The following is a 22329-nucleotide window of genomic DNA, read 5'->3' as shown; positions in this document are numbered from 1 at the left end:
GGCTAATAGAGCGGTCATTGAGGTTACTAACTTCTGCACTGGGCTCCTTCGCTATCCATTTATGACGACACTCAGAGGGCCCGGGCCCCGGATGTTTTAGGACCCTAGCAACGCCCCTGGGAATACCCCTTTAAGTTATAAAGCATTCAGGCATATACAAATGGATAATAAAATGGAACTTTTCTACAATGATGACACTGCTATGTCATATTGTATATGCCTCTGTCATATTTTAGCTTATATAATAGATAGGCAGAATAATGAGGTCCCATTTATATGGTGATATAACCGTATATACAGCCTGTTTTGTGTCTACTTCTTCCATTTACTGACTGTAACAGGTAAAAATCCATATGTATGTAGAACTTTACAGGTATCAAAATAACCTGAGAATCCAGCTGGACGTTATCTGGATGTAATAAGTAGTCTCCTCTACTGTACCACATCATTCATTGCTGGATATAAGTTTGCTCATAAATGATGATCAATCATCTTTTTAGCCTGAACTGATTGGCAGATGGTACATAACAGAGTCAGGGCTTTGACTGGTTATTTTATTGCTGGAGGATTTATACATGAATGTCTATGGAATTTTAATTCAATTTCCTGACAACCGCCGAGTATTTTTATGTTGCTGCAGTCGACTTCCAGTAAAATATGGATTCGCTTATTAAATTACAATTTGTAGCGATAAATCTATCAATCTCCAGCTGACTCTATACTAGTGGTAACTAGTGGCGAACCAATATTCTATTAGTGGAGATTACTCAAGGGACAAAGCTTCATCCATGGCTCATGTATGTATAGGCTTCGGGCTGCTACTCATATGTTTGTATAGACTACTAATGTCTAGATGAGACACGTTGGTTTTAAAAGACAATTCTAACTAGATAAATTAAAAGTTATGTTTAATACAGACATCTCTACATGTTTTGGAGTGCTGAATTAGACACTTCCCCTTTCTGCCTCTACTGTGAATCCACGCCCGCCCGTGCCTGGGATCCGTGCACCTACCCATCTTTCAATGCAATCAGGAACAAGCTGTCCACAAACACGAGGTGAGCTGATCCACCCTACGTTTCTTTAGTATTGAACAGGACAAACCCTATACTATACCTCCACTCAGTAAGACCCATATGTTACCAATTAATGGGAAGCTATATACATGGAAAGTGCCTCTAGCTGGGAGCACATGGAGTGAGCTTCTAGATCTGTTCACACTGGTGTTGGTTGGAGGCCATCGCCTCTGCTTGTTGTGACTGTGGGGTGATGCGGCCCTGGCCTAGGGGCCTTGGTCTTGCGGCATCAGGGTTGCTGAACTGTTGGGTCCCCCCCCCCAACGGGAGCTGGCTTAGCGGTGGTGGTGGTCACCGACCGGCACTGCGGTATTGTTAGAATAGGAACTCATGTCTATCAGAAGACCTGCACATGGTACATGAGGCAATATGGTTTGATTAAATTATAAACTAACTTCTGATGTTGTTTTTTAATGTAGCTGAAAAGCTTTAGTATCAACTATGTGTGAAAGGTGCAGCCATTGTCTTGTTCTCCAGGCTTGTGCAGACCCTATATTATGCCTACACTACCATATACCATATATTATACCTACACTTTAGATATGCCTCTCCTGTTAAGATCACCTTACCATGGTGGAATAGTACATGCAGTTTGATCAAATGCCAGTTGCTATTTGACTTTTACAGTTACCTATACTTTTGATATTTTATGGTATTTGGAGTGAACTTTCTGTAGAGATATCATTTCACTTTGTGGCTAAGTTCACATGCGTTCACACCAAGGGATTTTGTGGCCGTCATTGGAATCAATAGAGCATCTGTCAGCTGTATCCATATTAAACCACTCGTACTTATGCTACTAACATTTTGTTGTCTATAGATGTGATGCTCATTCTATATTGTGGATAATGTTTGCAGATTTTGAATATAACAATGAAAGGCAATGAACAGCTGGACAACTTGGCTTCTCCTGATAGATGTTCTCACTTATTACAAGGTTTAACGCATTGTGCATGTGTGAGGAGTATGTATCCCACAAACACAGGCTGTATTACATAACAGCCAAAGTACCTCCCCATAAAACAGCAGTATGTCCTATGGAAATGGTGTGATAGTGTTCTTCATGAGCAGCACCTTCAGAATGTCCTCCATAACAATGCCAGAAGAGTGTCCGTCATTAAAAGTGTTAACAGTGCCCCCATAAACAGCAGTGTGTACCCCCATTCCTGTAGAAACAGTACCAGAGTGTCTACTATAAAAGTGACAGCAGTCACCACCATAACCAGTGCCAACAGAGTGTCCCCTATAAACAGTGCCAGTAAAGTTTTTCCCATAAACGATGGTTTCCCCAACAAAGCGAACAGTGTCTATACAAACAGTGCCATCAGACTGCCTCCTCATAAACAGTGCCAGCAGAGTGTGCCCCATAAACAGTGCCAGCAGAGTGTGCCCCATAAACAGTGCCAGCAGACTGCCTCCTCATAAACAGTGCCAGCAGAGTGTGCCCCATAAACAGTGCCAGCAGAGTGTGCCCCATAAACAGTGCCAGCAGAGTGTGCCCCATAAACAGTGCCAGCAGACTGCCTCCTCATAAACAGTGTAGCAAAGTGTGCCCCATAAACAGTGCCAGCAGACTGCCTCCTCATAAACAGTGCTAGCAAAGTGTGCCCCATAAACAGTGCCAGAAGAGTGTTCCCCATAAACAGTGCCAGCAGAGGGTCCATCATAAACAGTGCCAGTAGACTGTTTCCCATTGAACAGTCCAAATTACTTCACACCTCTTGTATAAGCAGCATAAGGGTTAATATTTGCATGTGCCTTGTAGACTAACTAAGCACTCTAGGGAGTTCCTGCTGTTCTCTGGATGACTCACTCCTCTGAAGTGCTGAAAACTCCTCTTGTGGCCGTTCACTCAGTCTCCCTACTTCTCCTCCCCCCCCACCCATCGGAGACAGCTCCAATGTGATCTCCATCGCTGCAGTGTGAGATGGGATCCGGTGTGGATTTTCCCAAAAATCTGAGTCCGATCGGATTCGGAGTATTTTGGAAATCCGCTCCGAATTTTTTTCCCCTTGCTTTCTAAAATGGCAGACGCCATTCTAGAAAGCAGGAAGTGTTCCGGGCGGGAAAAGCGCTTTCCCATGATGCCTGTAACACATCCAATCAGTAGGGATCTTGTACTGGCCCACCCCCTGTGTGACGTCGGTATTGCTTTAAAAGGAGTGGTCACATGACCGCACCACGCAGTGTGTAGAGGGAGAGGGAGAGAGGAAGCAAGCTGCTGTTGTGTACTACAGACTACTGAGAAGATATGGTGGGAAAGGAAAGGAAAGATTAGGAAAGCGGAGAGGAGAAACATCTAGTGATTGAGAGAGAAATATAGAGAGGGCGAAAGTTAGATAGATTAGGCATTGGAAAAGGGTGCACGGAACCAAAACGTGCAGTACAGATATACAAGTCCTATACTTCTGATAGTGTGTATATCACATCTGTCTTATACTGAGAGACTAAAATACCTGTTGCAGATGTATAGCATTGCATCTTGTAAAAAGTGCTATATACCCAATTTCTATACTGGGACCCTTCTGATTGAAAGTGTGTATATCACATCTATCTTATCCTGAGAGACTAAAATCCCTGGTTCAGGTGTATAGCATTGTATCTTTAAAAAAGTGCTATATATATATATATATATATTTGCTGGCTTATATATATATATATATATATATATATATATATACCTAAATTCCATACTTGGACCCTTCTGATTGAAAGTCTGTATATCTGTCAGGCTGGGGAGACACAGACAAGCCAGTGCACCCTGAAACTTGCCCCAACCAATGTTCCCTGCCTACTTGCCACGGACGACCCTAAACGGTCGCGGACAACCACGGAGTCGGTCCCTACACTGAGTAGGTGAAGACACAAGACATAGACAGACAAACAAAACACAATGGAGGATAGTCAGCTAACAGAGTCAAAACCAAACGGACAACGCAGTACAAAATCAGAAGGAGAGCGGATAGTCAAATGTCAAGCAAGAGGTCAGAACACGGGCAGAGCAATAGCAAGGGGATTAGGACAGGGAACGCTTGGAAAGGAGCAGGGGAGCTGGGACTAGTGTGAACTAATAGCCAGCAAGGAAATGAGGAGCTGGCTGCTTTTTATCCAGGATCAGAGCCTAGGTCCAACAGCTGATTGGAGCAGCCCTGATCCCAGCACCAAGCTCAGCTGAACAGACCTAGCAGTGCAGTAACCCTTGCACTGCCAGAAGTCTGACAGGCAAGGCCGGTATGGCTGAAAAGTAAAACACAGTTCAGACACAATTCATTCAGTGTAAACACAGACAGAAATTCAGAGCTTCCTTGGCCGCCCGGCACGGACCGAGGAGCGCAAAGTCACATTCCTAACAATATCACATCCGTCTTATCCTGAGAGACTAAAATACCTGGTTCAGGTGTATAGCGCTGTATCTTAAAAAAAGTGCTATATATATATATATATATATATATATATATATATATATATATATATATACCCAATTTCCATACTTGGACCCTTCTGATTGAAATTGTGTATATCACATCCATCTTGTCCTGAGAGACTAAAATACCTGGTTCAGGTGTATAGCATTATATCTAAAAAAAAAGTGATATATACCCAATTGTTGACTACTGTTGCTCCTGCCTGGCCTCCATGTTGGCTACTGCTGCTCCTGCCTGGCTTCCATGTTGGCTACTGCTGATCCTGCCTGTCCTCCATGTTGGCTACTTCTGCTCCTGTACTGGTCTCAAATGACTATTGCTGGACCTCCACTGGCCTCCAATGACTACTGCTGCTCCTTCACTGCATTTATGACCTTTTTCCTGCATAGACCCTATAATGGTGAGTTTCCTGCATAGACCCTGTAATGGTGAGTTTCCTGCATAGACCCTGTAATGGTGAATATTGAAGTCTAAAAAACAAATTTTTACTTTGAGATATCGAAAAGATAATGATGTTACTGACATGTAGAGCCCTAAATTCAACCAAATACACTACCCCCGTATCATATAGATGCTTTAAAGGACAACTCCTGCGCTAAGGAAAAAAAACAAAAACCAATCAGAAACATAGTGTATACACTTATCATCCCTCCTGAGCTGTCACTGTTTGAATTTCCCTCCGTCTGTGTACCTTCTGATTTCTAGTCTTGTTCTTCATTTCTTCCTTGCTTCCTGGTTTCAGCTTCCCATGATGCACTTTGGCTGCAGTGACAAGCCAGCCCCCTGCTGTGACACTGCAAGTGCCTGCCCCTCCATTCACTACAACTCACATCATACACTAAACATGACCCCTCTCTGGCTCTCTTCAGTCAGGCTGCTATATACACACACTGAAGCTGCACACACATACTTTCACCTCACTGTAGTGTACATTCTGCAGGATGGCCGTCCCTAATTAGGTCAGGGCAGCAGGGGAGAGATAAGACGTCTGTGTAGTGACATGACATCACTCACTCACTGAGTCCACTCTGCAGCAAGAGGGAGTATGGGGGAGGGGGTCCTGTAGCTGGTTATGTGCCGGGAGTCACGAGTCATTATTGAGTTGCAGAATGTCAGATGGCTTACAGTTGCTCAGCCAATGGGAGCTGAGCAAGCTGAGTCACCTGACCAGGCAGGGGAGGGGGAGGCTGGTGTAACAGGACCTAGCCCCGCCCTCCTGCTGATGACACATCGTCACTAGAAGGAGCTGATAGAGGAGCCTGGTGACGACACCAGTAATTAGGTATGAAGGAGTTTCTTACACTTCCTGGTGGGGGGTTGAGGGGGGAAAAGATAGGGAAGGAGGACAGAAAGGTGATTAAAGTATATTACAGTGTTATATTACTTTGTAATGTGCTTCAATTACTGGCAAAAAGTATTTCATGGGAGTTGTCCTTTAAACTATGAAATCCGAAGAAATCCGAAATTCGGTCGGACCGAATTTTCCGTAAAAATCTAAAAGTCCGGTCGGACCGAACTTTTGAAAAGTTCGCTTATCTCTAGTGATGAGGTGCATGTAAGATGCCCTCTGTACCATGCTTATCAGGAACTAAAACACAGGGGCAGGTTTGCATAGGGACAACCAAAGAGGCACATGGCATGCTGGAAGATGTAGTTTCCTAGCTGACCTCCTCCTTTTCCATAAAGATGGAAACGAGGAATGGCGGCACCTACAAGCGCAGGATAGATTTCAAAATACTCACAGGGGAGCAGTGGGAGCTTTTTTGAGGGGAGGTCATGAGCAAAATACCCCTTTTAGGTCCCCATTCACCTTAGACTTTAAACAGCTCACGGCAGATTTGCCCATAAATCTAAGGTGTAAGGGGCTGCCTGACAACCACCAACAGATAATGTCGGTGGTGATAGGGGTCGGCCGTAAAGGAAAATCATACCCTTTTGTGTACAGAGAGATAAGTTGCAGCGAGAGTAGGCAGAGGGCAGGAGACATAACTCATAGCTGGATGATCGTTCCGCCATTAGGCTATGTTCACACGTCGTGAGAGACCAAGCACGGATCATCCCGGCCGGTACTTAAGCTCGCTTCACTGTGTGAACTGACAGGGTTTCCTACGGCCGCAATTCATTGAATTGCGGCCGTAGAAAACTGACATGTCAGTTATTTGCGGTCCCGTGCAGGATCCCGGCCAGAGCGTATACGATGTGTTTACGCTCCGGCCGGGATCCCATAGAACATTAGGCATTAGGCATTGTTCACCCGTACACTACGTACTTTTGCGTAGTGTGAACATAGCGTTAGATATTTAAGTGTAGTCTGAGAGAAGAACACTGAGCAAGGGACTGTCTGCACACACAAATCTCTTCTGAGGCCTACAGCTGGGGATCTGTCAAGTTGTTGAAGGTTTCCTTCTTATGTATCTCTGGGTATCATGTGACCGACCAGAGTTTGTGAATAGTAGTACAAGCATTGCACCACAGTAAAGCAAATCTGTGTGGATCCTCCTAAGCAGGATTCATGGTAACTGGACTGTGTCACCTGTGTGTATCCTGCATATTATCCACATTCACATTAGTGAATTATTACACATTCACTTGCTAATAGCCCTCTGGAGACTTACGCTTCAATAAATCTGCTGCAGAAGCCACTTTGAAAGGGACAGTGACCAAATATTCACTTCTCTGTACTAAAGACTGTGACGCCCCGCTCTGTGCTAATAGAACTGTATCGTACCATTGTAGACAGGCTTGAAAGCCCTTATCAGCTCCATGAAGTGATAATGAGTTTGTCGCATTAAGCACATAGTTCATACTGGACCGTCCTCCACTGTCAGCTGAAGAATTGTGTAAGTAATTCAAGATACTAATAAAAAAAAAGTCAAGGTTATCTGGAGCGTCATATAGCTATGAGTATTTGTACTGTAGGTTTCATAACAATTTTAGATGCAGACGTTTTATTTAGGTAAATGTAATTACGCTTTGTTTTATAAACCTTAGAGACAAGATATCTTTTATGAAGCATTGTAGCAAGAGTCCTGCCAGGGCCCTGCTCTAACAGCACTGGTTGGTAAAGAAATAGGTGGTAGGGCTGGCTTAAAGGGGTTGGCCACTTTATAGTAAAATTGCTCAGTGTACAGTATTAGTAAGTGTACTCACTGTATATACTGACAGCAGCTCCCTGTGTACCTCATAGAGCTAATATCAGACTCTCCTCCTCCAGGCTGGGCTGCCCTGCTCTGTGGTGTTTTGGTCCATAAGATTCCTTACATGGAGGAGCATGTGACCAGGCCCCGCCCCCTAGTGTCCACCACTGAGCCTGTATATGTCTATGGAGAACACAGTGGACAGGGCATGGTCACATGCTCCTCCATGTCAGCCATTTTGTGGACTGAAACAAAACAGGGCAGGGCAGCCCAGCCTGGAGAAGGGGAGTCTGATTTTAGCTCCATGAGGTACACAGGGAACTGCTGTCAGTATATACAGTGAGCACACTTACTAATACTTTGTACTGACCTATTTTACTATAAAGTGGCCAACCCCTTTAAAGGGAACCCATCACCATGAAAATGCTACCTAAGCTATTGGCATCATGTTATAGAGCAGTAGGAGCTGAGCGGATTGATATATATCTGTATGGGAAAATATTCATTATAACTTGTAATTTATTGATTGAAATCTCTGATGTTTCTATGCTAAAGAGTCCAGTCCATTGAGTGACACCACCCACTGGACTCCTTTACAAGGAATGATCAGGGATTTCTAACAACGTTTTACAAGTTATACAGAATCTTTTCCCTCAAAGTTATATATCAATCTGCTCCGTTCTTTCTCCTCTATAACATGATGGCCATAGATTAGATAGCATTGTCTTGGTGACAGGTCCCCTTTAAAGTGTCACTGTCATGATGGAGAAAAAAAATTAAAAGCCTAGCAGATATATAGTTAATATATATAATGCTTGCCGTATGTATGCCTATTTAGTTCCCCATCATGCTGCTTATGCTTCTGCATTTCACTCTGAGCTAGTGGGCGGCATTTGATGTTTGCCTTAGAACAGTTTGTTTACTCAGCTGCAGCAGTGTGCAAGGGTGTGTACAAGGGTGTGTACAGGGCGCATACGGCTGCTAGCCAATCAGCATTTATCTTCACTGGTCCAGTCTGTACACAGCCAGGGGACACCTGACATCACTTCCTGCATTTGGCCTTTTTTCTGCTTTTACTAAAGACTAATTGGTCTTAGTGACGGAGCCTCAATTACAATTTTCCATTAAAGGAGACACCTAGTGGCTGATCTTATAGCTTTGTATTTCATATTGAAAACAGGCCGTAAAATAAATAAAGTAAATTGCAAAGATGTTATATTTAAATGTAAGATATAAAGTGCTGAACTTATTGCACGTCTCTGAATATTTGCAGGTGCAGCAGACCTACAGTGGCCAGGGCATAGAGAATCTATCCAGATAATAGTTGAATAGTGTTTTATGGCAATTTGGAGTGCCTGATCCAACTATTATTTAAAGGGGCTATCCAGCATTAGAAAAATATGGCCACTTTCTACCAGAAACAGCACTACTCTTGTCTCCAGTTTGGGTGCAGGTTTTGCAACTCAGTTCCATTGACGTGTATGGAGCTTAATTGCAAACTGCACCTGAACTAGAGACAAACGTCATGTTTTCTCTGGAAGAAAAAGTGGCCATGTTTTCTAACAATGGATAACTCCTTTTAAGGTGATTTCATGTATGGGAAATAGCACCACCCCATGTCCCTAAGTTTGTGTGGTATTGCAATTAAAGAAGTCCAGCAAAAATTTTTATTAAAGTATTTTATTGCCCCCCAAATGTTATACAAATCCCCAATATACACTTATTATGGGAAATGCTTATAAAGGGCTTTTCCCTGCACTTACTACTGCATAACATGGTGATGTCACTTCCTGGATAACATGGTGATGTCACTTCCTGGATAACATGGTGATGTCACTTCCTGGATAACATGGTGATGTCACGACCCGACTCCCAGAGCTGTGCGGGCTGTGGCTGCTGGAGAGAATGATGGCAGGGGGACACTGAGGGACACAGGGCACTGGAGGGACACTGAGCATCCCCTGCCATCATCCAATCCAGCAGCCACAGCCCGCACAGCTCTGGGAGTCGGGTCGTGACATCACCATGTTATCCAGGAAGTGACATTACCATGTTATCCAGGAAGTGACATCACCATGTTATCCAGGAAGTGAAGCCTTGATGCAGTAGTAAGTGCAGGGAAAAAAAGCACTTTATAAGCATTTCCCATAATAAGTGTATATTGGGGATTTGTATAACTTTTGGGGGGGCAATACAATAGTGTAATAAAAATTTTCGACTGACTTCTCCTTTTAAGGTCAATTAACGTCAATGAACCATATCCAAACAGGGGACAAGTGTGGTGATGTTTCTGGAACAAGGCGGCCATGTATTTCTAAGCCAGAATAAACTTCTTAATGTAATATTGTCTTTTTATGTATTCACTCATGGTGGTCATGTGTCAAGAAGAGGGGCAACAGGTGTTAAATCACTGTGCCAAGTTTGGCTTTGGCCCACTATTGAAAGTGTTGCCTAAGTAGCCCACCTTATCTTTTTTACCCTTTAACCTCCATGGCTGCATACAGCTGCATTTGGCTACTAGGTGACTACCTCTGAGAGCAGTCACAGTGTTAGTGGTGATACCTCAGCAGACCAGGAGAAACCAGTGCAAAGCACCAAGGGGTCAGACAGGGACAAGATTGGGTAAATGGCCCAGTTCATACACAATAGGGGCAACACTGTATAGTGAAACGAGACAAAACACGGATGGGAAACAAGTTGCGGTTATACACTAAAACAAATCCCCATTCAATGGTACTATTACATGAAGCGATATTTCGACAATCAATGATTAACGATAAACGAACTGAAGCGACCACTATAGCGAATGACCTGAAATCGTTCACCCAATTACACGGAAAGATGATCGTTAATTATGACCTTTATTGCTTTTGTCCTGTCGACGCCACTGCGTTCGCCACTACTGCAAATGACCGAACAACGTCTTATTAAATGCGAACGATTTGTAAACAATCAAAGATAAAAGTAGGTCCAAATTCTATTAAACGACCAATGATTTCGCGTTGGTCGTTTAATCGTTGTCTGCTGTTACACTAAACGATTATCATTCTAAACCAAACAATTTAACAATTTTTCGAACGTTTATCGTTTTGTGTATTACCACCCTAAGAAACCCCTCTGGCTTAAGGGTCTGGTTGCATCTGTGACCAATGTGACCCATGTATCTAAGCCACTGAGCTCAAATATGTTCTCCTGGTGCTGTATCTATAATTTTGCATCATGGAAACCTTAAGCTTTGTAAGCTGTATACAATAGAAATATGAATAACGTAAGAGATCAAGTGGCAAATAAGACCTTCCTGCCCCAGAGCACTTGAATGTTTGGTAAACGCTTCAGTCTTAGTGAAAGATGATTCTTCTTTGAATTTTCCTCCACTTGTACTGGAGGCAATGTGCAATGTGTTACTGCTGCTTCAGACAGGCTAGAATCTAACTAACAAGGAAAATGTACAATAATACAGAACCAATGGTACTATAGCCGGTAATGGGCCTTTGGCCAAAGCTTTGGATACAGGTCTAGGGCAGAACTTTCCATATGGGAGGAAAGCTTAGCAAGTAGTCTGAGAGGGATAAGTGCTGAAAGGACAGCTCCCGAAGCCTGAGACACTATAGTACTAATAGAAATAATAGTCACACATAGAACTAATTCTCACACATCGCATTATTGCTGTCAGAGGTGCTATCAGATCGTACGTCATGGTTTTACAGTATATGTCCAGTTACTTAACAAAATAGCCAGCGCTGTCAGTATGGCGTACACTTACATTTCATTAATCTCCTGTGGTTTCCTGACGGAATGCAGAGCCCGTGCTATGTGTCTAATGTATTCCGTACATCCAGTGTAATAAGAGCCGTACAATATGGCAGAGGCCATGATCTCTCTTTATTTCTGCAAACCGCAGGAAATCTATGCTGCCATAGCTTTGAAGGAAAGAATGTCATATTAATTATATATATATATATATATATATATATATATATATATATATATATATATATATGATAATTGCAGGGAAGGAATAAAGTGAAGGTCCTTTTGATGGCTGTTTTACAGAATTCATTAGGAGATGATTAAAAAGAAGCACCCAAATATACAGCAATGTAAGGAAATTGGTCCCTTGAGACATTAAAGCCTCTGATACTAACATATAGAGTTACTTCCCTGAATATACAGCACATAAGTGACTGTTAGAGGGCTCATAGTTAGGGGGCTTTATACTCAATGTAGGAGATTTTTATTTAGTTTTTATATATTAAAGGGGTACTTCAGGGAAATAAAATGTCTTTAAATCAACTGGTGTCAAAAAGTTATATAGATTTGATATAACAGTACCTATCAGCTGCTGTAAGTTTTGCAGGAAGTGGTGTATTCTTTTTAGTCTGATGCAGCTCTCTGTGCTGCCACCTCTGTCCAAAGCAATAGCAAATAAGAAAAAACCTTTTCTTCTCTGGACAGTTCCTGTCATGGACAGGGGTGGCAGCAGAGAGCATAAGAATACACCACTTCCAGCAGAGCATACAGCGGCTCATAAGTACTGGAAGACTTGATTTAAAAAAAAAATAGTTAATAGTTATTTACAAATCTGTATAACTTTCTAGTATCAGGAAGTATTGTTTTTTCCTTCTGGAATACCCCTTTAAGCATCCTAAAGAAGGCGAGAGCCATTAAGGTGACATATCTGTGCAGATGCAGTATTCAGGGTACAAAGATCCAAAAAGATTTCAGTAAATTGCAAGGATCAAAATCCACGTCAAGTCGGTAGATAGGAAACTGACACTCTACGAGAAGAATGTCTCTAGTGTAATGTGCGATAAATCTAGGTTGGAGATGAAAATAGGTTACAGAAATCTAGAAAGTTTGTTGTTAGGCAACAAACTACTGTTATATCTGCAAATGACAGCTAAGCGACAAGGCAAGAACTTAAGAACACTGTATCTAGGGAACTATGGTTATACCATAAGAATGACAGAAGAATGAGCAGCACACAGGGTCCTTATGTTATCTGTACCATAAGGGTGAAGGCCCCCCATGTGCTTGCTGTATGGTCATTATAAAGGATAACATATAGGGGGAGAATTAAGAAGGTTCCCTTCTCCCTGGCGTACACCTGCCATATCCAAAGCTCGCCAGAAGCAGATCAGAGGAGCGTGACAAGGCGGGGAGGAGGCATGGCCTCCTCCCGCGCCTCATTTATTTACGTCTGCTGGCAGGCGTTGGTCATGATCCAAGTCTACACCTGCTGCAAGCCTGGTTATCTCTACCTTGGGGGTGAAAGCACCCACGTGCTTGCTGTATGGTCAATATATACTGTAGGATAACATATATATTTTTGAAGGTTCCGCCCGAGGCGTACGCCAGGGAGAGGGCGCAGGTGTAAATTTGGTATGCCGGGCGCAGGTTTGAGGGGCCGGCCCGATTCACTAAGAGGCAAGCACCTCTTAGTGAATGTCGCAGGGAGAAAGGGGGCAGGGCTTAATACGTTTTCATACCATTGGTGGGGTATTATGGACCCCAACTGCTGAACCCCTGAATGGAGGGGATTTAGCTATTTGCCATCAGCATGCATGTAGCCTGAGAGTATGGAGTTCATTTGGTCTCCAAGGATCAAAACCAACAGCATAGGCTAGTAATAGTAGTACTAACCAGTATGCAGATAACCAATGGGTTGACATTTTATATGAGATTACCATTATAAACTTCCCGCAGTGCTATAGAAAAAGAGAAGTAGACCCCCCCCCCAAAGTAAACTGGTCTAACCCATAGCAATAAGATGTGCATCCATTCCAGTATCCATGCAGATGTTATATAGCATTGGGGAATTTCTCCTATAAGAGCCTAATCCCTCTGTACATACTGTAGGTGGTGGTTCCAATATCAGAACTGTCTTCAGGATGAAATCTCTATGTCTATGGCAACAGCTAAATATACATTCTACACTCATTTACATATTTTCTGAGAAGGAAAACCTGAACATTCTTATAACAGGGTTAGGGATTTTCTGACCCTTAAAAATGATGTGTAAATGGCGTACATGGTGTAAGATAAGTCATTTATTAATGTACTGTCTTTAGCTACAGTAAAACGCTTTGTAAGTCAGTCATATAACTAAGCACCTAGTGTTTTCCTTCTGATGGTGGAGTTCCTATAAAATGAAAGTATAATTATTCCCCTTACATCTTCCCCTTTCACTTGTCTAAGGGATGTTTCACCAATCACATGACTCTTATCTAAAATTGATTTGAACCTCGGTAAATCCTAGGTTCGATCGAACTCGAACATTCCCGAACCTTCCGCATTAGATTCCTGATGCCTTCCTGGTCCGTGCAGAAGGAGGAGACTGCCCGGGTACCGTCTGGAATTCTGGGATTCAGCCTAGGTAATAGGCTGAATGCAGGAATTCCAGGCAGTACCCAGGCTGTCTCCTCCTTCCCCACGGACCGGGAAGGCATCAGGAATCTAATGCGGAAGGTTCGGGAATGTTCGAGTTCTATAGAACCTAGGATTTACCGAGTTTCGATCAACTCTACTCTTATCCACATTGCTCTTTTCCCTTTCTTCCTCTTTTTGGAGGGATTGTGTTTCACATGCTGGGCAGCAGAAAAGTTTGTCTAGAGGAGGTATAAATTTTTAAATAAATCACTAATTGTTGTGACAGCTTTATTACCTTCTGTGTATAGATTTACAGTTGTGCTCAAATCAACATTTAGAGGAGACGTCCTGTTAAATTTTAAAAAGGCAAAAAGCCAAGTGGAGGGAGAGGAGTCAGCGGCACGGGTGTGAGAGGGGTCAGTGGCACAGGAGGGAGAGGGGTGAGCGGCATGGGAGGAAGACTGGTGATCACCACTGGACAATCACGGGGAGGAAGGGGGTGAGCAGCGGCAGGTGGTGGACGGCCTTTCTTTCAGGGGGTGCCTTACTTTTGGGGTGGGGGTGCCTTATTTTCGGGGGTTGCCTTACTTTGGGATTCTTGGTAGATTAGTTGGGGTATCTTATTTAAGGAGGATGCCTTATTTTCGAGGAAACACGGTATCTTAGCACTGTTAGCAGACCCCTCTGGCAGCACACTCAATAAGGACCGCACTTTTTAGCACCTTCTATTATAGACTTTGGGCCATGCTGATGCTAGATGCCTGCTCCTGACTAGACACCAGGAAGTGCTGATATCTGCTGACCAATGCTATGAGGAGGGTTTGTGAACATTGCCTCAATGGCCTGCCATACAAGAGACCAGCAAACCATCACAATTAGTATGGGTTGGTAAGGCTTCTGCCCTTAAGCAGTCCATACATTTTTAATAAATGTTGGCTGAGCAATTCATCACCATACACATGTATATTTGGCACGGCTGAATGTTCAGGTTTTCCCTGTAAGGGAAATGAGGGGCATGCTGCAGATGGCTATTATCCCTCTAAGAACAATACGGTCAGGCATCAATCCATCATGCCCGTCCTTTCTTGCCACTATAATATGTTGGTGGAGAGTTGGGAAGCCACCACACACCTCATACTCATTCAAACCCGCTGGTGACGGCTGGTGCTGCCAACTTTAGTATATGGCACCTGGGCACCTTTACAGCTCTTTAGAAATGCTATACTGTGGGTAAATGTGTACGGTATTACCTTATATCTTGTAATAGAGGAACCATTCAGGCAGCTGTAAATAGAGTGTGAAAGGAATCATGGGAACTGTAGGGCTTCATATTGGTATTCCCACATACAGCAAGCACTGGCAGCATCAAAACAAAGGTGCTATACAGAGCCGGCAACATTAATAATAGTTAAACTAGTTACCTCTAATCTATACTGCCACCTAGTGAGCATTCATTCCTACTTTTATATGATTTTTATTTCCATGGAAAACCCTTTCCATAAATATACAAGAGAGAGAAAGGGGCAGGTCTGGAGACAGCAGATCTGTCATCGTGTTTGCTTTGCATGAGTTGCTGGCAGAACATGAGAGCAGCACAGAGCTCTGTATACTGTTATCTTACCAGGATAAAGCCTGTGCACTTCATTAATTCTGCAAGATCCTTTGGATTATTTCAAACAGCAATGTCAAGAAGACGACAGAACGGAAGCTGCTTCAAGAATAGGCTGGTGTGACATGAAGTACGTATGTCTTACTGGTGACTGACAATTGACTGATTGGAGTTGCAAAACAATATACAAGAAGATTATCGTTTCCTATTTCCCTGCAGACTTAAGGAGATGGCAGATTCTGGAGAAACATAATTCATGTAGTCAACAGGAGCAGAGGCGTAGACTAATATTATATATTAGCAGCGTTTAACCTCTGAATGTACATCCCACAGTCATCTTGGATGATTGCAGGTTGGGTAAGGTAGTACGACCTGCAGACGAGTATGACATACTCTAAACAGATGTAGCAGAGCTGAATTATATGTTAGAACAGGGGTAGGGAACCTTGGCTCTCCAGCTGTTGCAAAAGTACAACTCCCGTCATGCCTGGAGCTTTGGCTGTCCAGGCATGATGGGAGTTGTAGTTTTGCAACAGCTGGAGAGCCAAGGTTCCCTACCCCTGTGTTAGAATAATAAAGTTTGCCATCAACATGGCAAAATATATGCGTTTTTGTCTATCTACCTATCTTAGATAATAATAATAAGAAGAAGAAGTAGAAGAATAATAAATAAATAAATATAAAAAAATGTTGTAAATAAATAAATAAATAAATAAATAAATAATATTATATAAATATAATAAAAATAAATAAAAAAAATATAAATAATATCCGGAAACACAATAGACAGTAAAGTATACATTAATAAGAAGAAGATAAATTGATTGATTGATGAATAGACAAAAAGATTGATAGTAAACAGATACAATATGCATTGACCAATAGCTTTATATACATCTGCATAACCCAACAAAAAAGTTTAGCCGTCCTATCTTACTTTTTGGGTCATTGACTGCAGTAAAACAAGAATGACAACATAGAAGTCCTAACATTCTTTTAATCCAGGGACATCAGAATCAGGACCTCTGGGGACCATAGTCCCCATGCACCAAGCTGGAACTGTCCAAAGAGAGATGACACAGGAGATGTCCAGACATATTGTTGTCTACACGTCAGGGATGGTAGAGGAGTACACAGTGTGTTGCTTATAGACAAAGAATAATCAATAGATATCATAATCTGCTTTCGTAAAGAGTTTCTGCAGCAGCTGTTATCTGAGAGTGGACAGGCAATGGGATCTACAGATGACTTTTCCATAAAAGTATGTTTTTTGTGAATGTTACAAGATCCTTTAAATTTCCTAGTGAATAATCTTCACATTCCATGTAAACAAGACCTTACATGCTGCAAACCCTCTGTGCATGGCGAGTCCAGCAGAGCTTTACATTGTGTCTGTATCTATACGGTGTCTGCTGGATAAGAGAGGAGGATATGTATGGAAATTGCTGTGCATGCAAACTCATTCATAAACACATTTGGGGTAACACCATGACTTTAAGGCTATCAGCATAACATCTTACCTCCCAGCCATTCAGATGAGATGTTCTGCAGCAAAGTGAAAGGGATGCAAAAGAAAGTTACCAACAAGTCACTGCAAGCCATAGAACAGATAAAGATATTTGTAGCCGTCCTCATTGCCTTCTTCCTGATGATGATATATACCACTAGACTGTTGCCGAACAAAGCCAGGACGAAGATGATAATGTACAAGATCAGAAATACCACCTTGGCATTGAGGGGCAGCTCCGGGATGTAAACTAAAGGCTTAAGACCATAAGCTGCAATGAACTCCAGTCTGCTCATGTTGTGTTCCTTTAACAACTGATTGAAAGCTTCAGGAGTAATATTGAGTCTTCTGTCCATGGTGCTGAAGTTCCCTGAAGAAGCCAACTCTGAACAAAGAGAAGAGCACAACTGCTCCACAAAGCTGTCTCACATGGTGGTTCCTGAGCCCATGTGACCATAGGATAGAGGCATGGCGGCAAATGCTCAAAAAGTTTCAGTGGCATAATAGCACTGGATTTCCAGCCATCAATCAGTACTCCAATTAATCTAGGAAGCAAGCACGTTCTTCATAGACCCCTTCCCCTGGTCTGGCTTAGCTGACACTTTTCCATAGTGATGAACTGAATGTATTCTCTTTCTACAGGTCAGCCTTGCACATGTGTCTCCTCCTCCTCTTCCTCAGGACTGGGAATTTGTGCTTTCCCCTCCTTCGACTCCCCTACGAGATGCTGCCTGCTCTGGTCTTGTACTGCACTCCTTGTTGGCAGAAGAGGGACTGTCTGCTTACTGCACAGCTGCCTGCAGCCCAAGACACAATAGGATTCTATCCGCTGGCAGAGTAATTGTAAGTCAGTGAAGAAGATCCTTGCTTTTTCACACTAGAGGTCTGGCGTAAATATTGCTGGATGTATGTGTGACTGAACAAGCAGGAGACAGCTTAGCGTCAAAGAAGAATGAGACCACATGAAAGAGAGCTAAAGTGTGCCTGGACTTCATATGTGTTGGCATGAAATAGGTATAATCCCTGGAAAGGAGTAGAATTTCTCCAGAAATAGCACATACGTTACCCAGGGTTAGAGAAAGGAAGGTTTAACCCTTCTGCAGTTACTGAAAAGTGTTAAAAGTACTCAAAGGCAAAGTATATAACAGTACATCATCAATGCACAATGGGCTAGAAGACCGTATGCGGCAGTAGCAACCTTTAGTGAATGTCCAGTTTTCATAGAATTGTAACTACAATTCCCAGAATAGTTTATAATTAGAGATGAGCAAACCGGGTTCGGGTTCGAGTCCATCCGAACCCGAATGATCGGCATTTGATTAGCGGGGGTTGCTGAAGTTGGATAAAGCTCTAAGGTTGTCTGGAAAACATGGATACAGCCAATGACTATATCCTTGTTTTCCACATAGCCTTAGGGCTTTATCCAACTTCAGCAGCCACCGCTAATCAAATGCCGAAAGTTCGGGTTCGGATCGTCTCGAGGATGCTCGAGGTTCGCTCATCTCTACTATTTATAATCTTACCACACATGGCGCTATTATTCACTTCAATGTACAGTATAAGCAGTGTATAGTAAGTTAATTAAAAAATCAATCTATCGTAGTGTTTCCCAATCAGTGACTATGGCGGGACACTGGCCCAGTCATTAACTGGCTGAGCGGGCAATTGCTCAGCCGGCCAGTGACATGGCATCTAGAAGAGCCAGGTACGTGACCTACCCAGTTTCCAGTCGAAAATTATTTTCAACAGCTGTCAGTGGGATCGGGGACCTGCACAGAGTTGGTACGAGGAGAGGTGAGTTTACGTTGCATTTTCTCGCACCCCCTGCCTTCCTCTCTTTTTTAAATATGGTGGGACTTTTTCTGTAATATTTGGCTCAAAACTTTTTTTTAAAGAAATTCTCCCAAAGGAATTAAAATAGTAAGTAATAGTAAGAAATGAATCTGGTAGAAATTATCCTAAAAATAACAGAGGGTTAAAAGGTCGATATGCTTAGTAAAGGGGTTTCATTAGATAAGATATTCCGGGGAGTAACTTTTTAGGGCACACTCAAAGCTACCGTATTGCAGCAGATTTCACGCTGTGAGTTTTGCACTGAAATCTGCTGCAAATCTACCGTTCAGAAAGAGATATCACACTTACGGATCGGCGGCACTGTGCTGATTCCGGCGATGTCATCCATTCTGAGATACGTACCCCCATTCTCCTTCAGGGCTGGTCATTTACATATACCAGATATCAGAAAAATGGGGCAGATCCCAGAGTGAATGGCACAACTGGAATCAGTGTGGTGCCGCCGATCTGTAAGTACAAAAAACTTGTGCTGATACATTCGTATTCTGGGCGGTAGATTTCAGTGTAAAATCTGCAGCATGGATGCTGCTGCAATATGCTAGATAGGAATGTACCCTTATGAAGAAATGTACTCCGGCAGGTGTGAAAAAGCAAAAAGCTAAACTTATCCTCTTTGCTCCCAATCGGCAGCTGGTATCACAGAGCTCTGATCCCGCTGTGCACCCTCTCTGGTGTCGAGATCAGTACATACAGTGGAATAACCCATATAGGCAAACAGTAGCTGAGGCTACAACCATTGGCTGTCAGAAGGGGCAATTCCTGACGTGCATTGTGATTGGGGGCAGCTCAGGGGAGAAGAACATATGTTTTTTGTTTTTTGTTTTTTTCCCCCACCGACCTAAGCATAATTCTTCATATATCCTATATTTCATTTACAGGGTAGTGGGCTATGTCTGGTTGCCAGCACTGATGTCCTTTTGTAGTTCATCACTCACAATGAGCATTTGCAGTCTTGCTCAGTGGTTTTACTATATCAGCTCTTATTCATACTACATGTATTTGTAGTGATACAGTGCATGCTCATTTCTCACGGCAAAATGGCAGGCACATGGGATGCTCAGCAAGGCTGTCCAGTTTATCCTCTGAAAAAGATAAAAAAACAACATACTAAGTCTGGGGGAGCATGGTACAATGTTTTCAATGCTAAGCAGTGTAAACAAGTATACTATCCACTGGTTATAGATGAACAGATCTACAGAGCCACAAGTGGGGAGGGGGGTTTATTAATACAGGTATATGAGGTGTATGCGAGCAGGCCTAAATCATGATAAATGAGGCACAGGGCCCCCACCGCCCGCCCATTGGGCGAGTGGGGCATATGGCAGGCAGATTCGCTCCTTCTCCCTGACATACGCCTTTTCCTTATAAGTTTCCTCCAAGGACTTTAGCAGGCAGATTACAGAGGGAGGATAATAGCAGCGTGCCCCTAGTGGCAGGCAGGGCCATAGCTAGGGGTTCAGCCTAGGGGGGAGAGTGAGTCTCAGTGGGCCCCCAACCGATTACGTTACCTATAGGGAACCTTAGTAGAGGACAATGCTTTCCGAATAATAAATGGTATTTTCTACCACAATATTCATAGTGAACAGGGACTGAGAACAGTGGAAAAGACTTTCTACATTTTACATATATAACCATGTAAAAATTAAAGGGTCTATCAAGCATTGCAAAAACATAGCTGCCTTTTTCCAGAAACAGTGCCGCTCTCCTCCAAAGCTTGGATGTGGTAGTGCAGCTCAGTTCCACTAAAAAAGAATGGGACCAAGTTGTAATACCACAAACGACATATTGGAAGCTATGGCGCTGTTTTTGTTTTCTAATTATCCATCCATCCATTCTTCTCTCTCTTAATCTCATATCTGTCTAATATCCATTAGACAGCACGAGGACTGTACCATAGCTGATGGTCAATGACCAAATTAGAAACATCCTAAGGGTTTTCCTGCAGTACTAATAGAGTAAATGTATAGTACAAATGCTGGGTAATAGCAATAAATAGTCCCATGCAGTCTAAGGCAACTATACTAAATAATCTATATACACAAAAAGCCAGACTACTGCAACATAACTAAATGGAATAATTACTTTATTAATTCATAGAAACAATACATGACAATACATTAAAAATGTAGGAGAAATCAGCCCCGATAATTATGGTGTACAGGGTATATGCGAGCAGCCCCAATAATCATGGTGTACATGGTATATGAGAGCAGCCAATTTATGCCTCCATGTAGTATTTAGACCCAATTTTAGCCCTCATATACTTTGCAGGGTCCCTCTATGCTCTCATATAGTAAAAAGGCCACCATCTATACTCTAACATAGATTATCCCCCCTTGTTCCGCCATATAGACGAAGACCCTCCCTGTGCACCACATATAGTAGTCAGGCTCCTTTGTACCTTCATATTGAAGTTCAGCTTCTCTATGCATCCATATAGTAGTTAGGCCTTCTGTGCCCCAATATAGTTATTACTAGAAAATGTACCCGGCGCTGCCCGGGTATAAAGTGTCAGTGTGTTAATTAGATTTGTTCTAAGGTGCCCAGGAGGCCAAGCTAAAGGTATTGTTTCATCTAAGTTAATCAGTGGAATTAGTGTATACCTGTAGTGCATAGTTGGAGGGGTTCTGTATACCCACAATGTATAGTTTTTAGGGGTCTCGCATATCTGTAGTGCATAGTTGGGGGGGCTGTATACCTATAGTGTATAGTTGGGGGGGTCCTGTATACCTGTAGTGTGTAGTTGGGGGGGCTGTATACCTGTAGTGTATAGTTGAGGGAGGTCCTGTATACCTGCAGTGTACAGTTGGTGAAGGTCCTGTATCCCTTTACTGTATAGTTCGGGGGTCCTGTATACCTGTAGTATACAGTTGGTGCTGTATACCTGTAATGTATAGTTGGTGGAGGTCTTGTATACCTGTAGTTTATAGTTTAAGGGTCCTGGATACCTGTAGTGTATAATTGTTGGAGGTCTTGTATACCTGTAGTATATAGTTCGGGGGTCCTGTATACCTGTAGTGCATAGTTTGAGGGTCCTGTATAACTGTAGTATAGAGTTGGTGGAGGTCCTGTATACCTGTAGTGTATAGTTTGGGGTCCTATATACCTGTAGTATATAGATGGTGGAGTTCATGTATACCTGTAGTATATAGCTTTGGGGTCCTGTATACCTGTAGTGTATAGTTTGGGGTCCTGTATACCTGTAGTATATAGTTGGTGGAGGTCCTGTATACCTGTAGTATATAGCTTTGGGGTCCTGTATACCTGTAGTAAAGAGTTGGTGAAGGTGCTGTATACCTGTAGTATAGAGTTGGTGTAGGTCCTGTATACCTGTAGTGTATAGTTTTGAGGT

General features: G+C 42.7%; 1 protein-coding gene across 1 annotated transcript in view; it reads right to left on the bottom strand.

Moving 5' to 3' along the window:
* The window catches only part of LOC138782936 (pyroglutamylated RF-amide peptide receptor-like), an 85469-nt gene extending 67990 nt beyond the window's left edge, over nucleotides 1–17479 (bottom strand). Inside the window, exon 1 of the mRNA XM_069956987.1 lies at nucleotides 17137–17479. Coding sequence (XP_069813088.1) covers nucleotides 17137–17479 — 343 coding nt within the window. The remainder of the gene's footprint in view (nucleotides 1–17136) is intronic.
* Between the last annotated feature and the right edge of the window lie 4850 nt (nucleotides 17480–22329).

Source organism: Dendropsophus ebraccatus, chromosome 1, assembly GCF_027789765.1.
Source record: "Dendropsophus ebraccatus isolate aDenEbr1 chromosome 1, aDenEbr1.pat, whole genome shotgun sequence".
NCBI lineage: Eukaryota > Metazoa > Chordata > Amphibia > Anura > Hylidae > Dendropsophus > Dendropsophus ebraccatus.
This window is presented reverse-complemented; position numbering and strand designations above follow the sequence as displayed.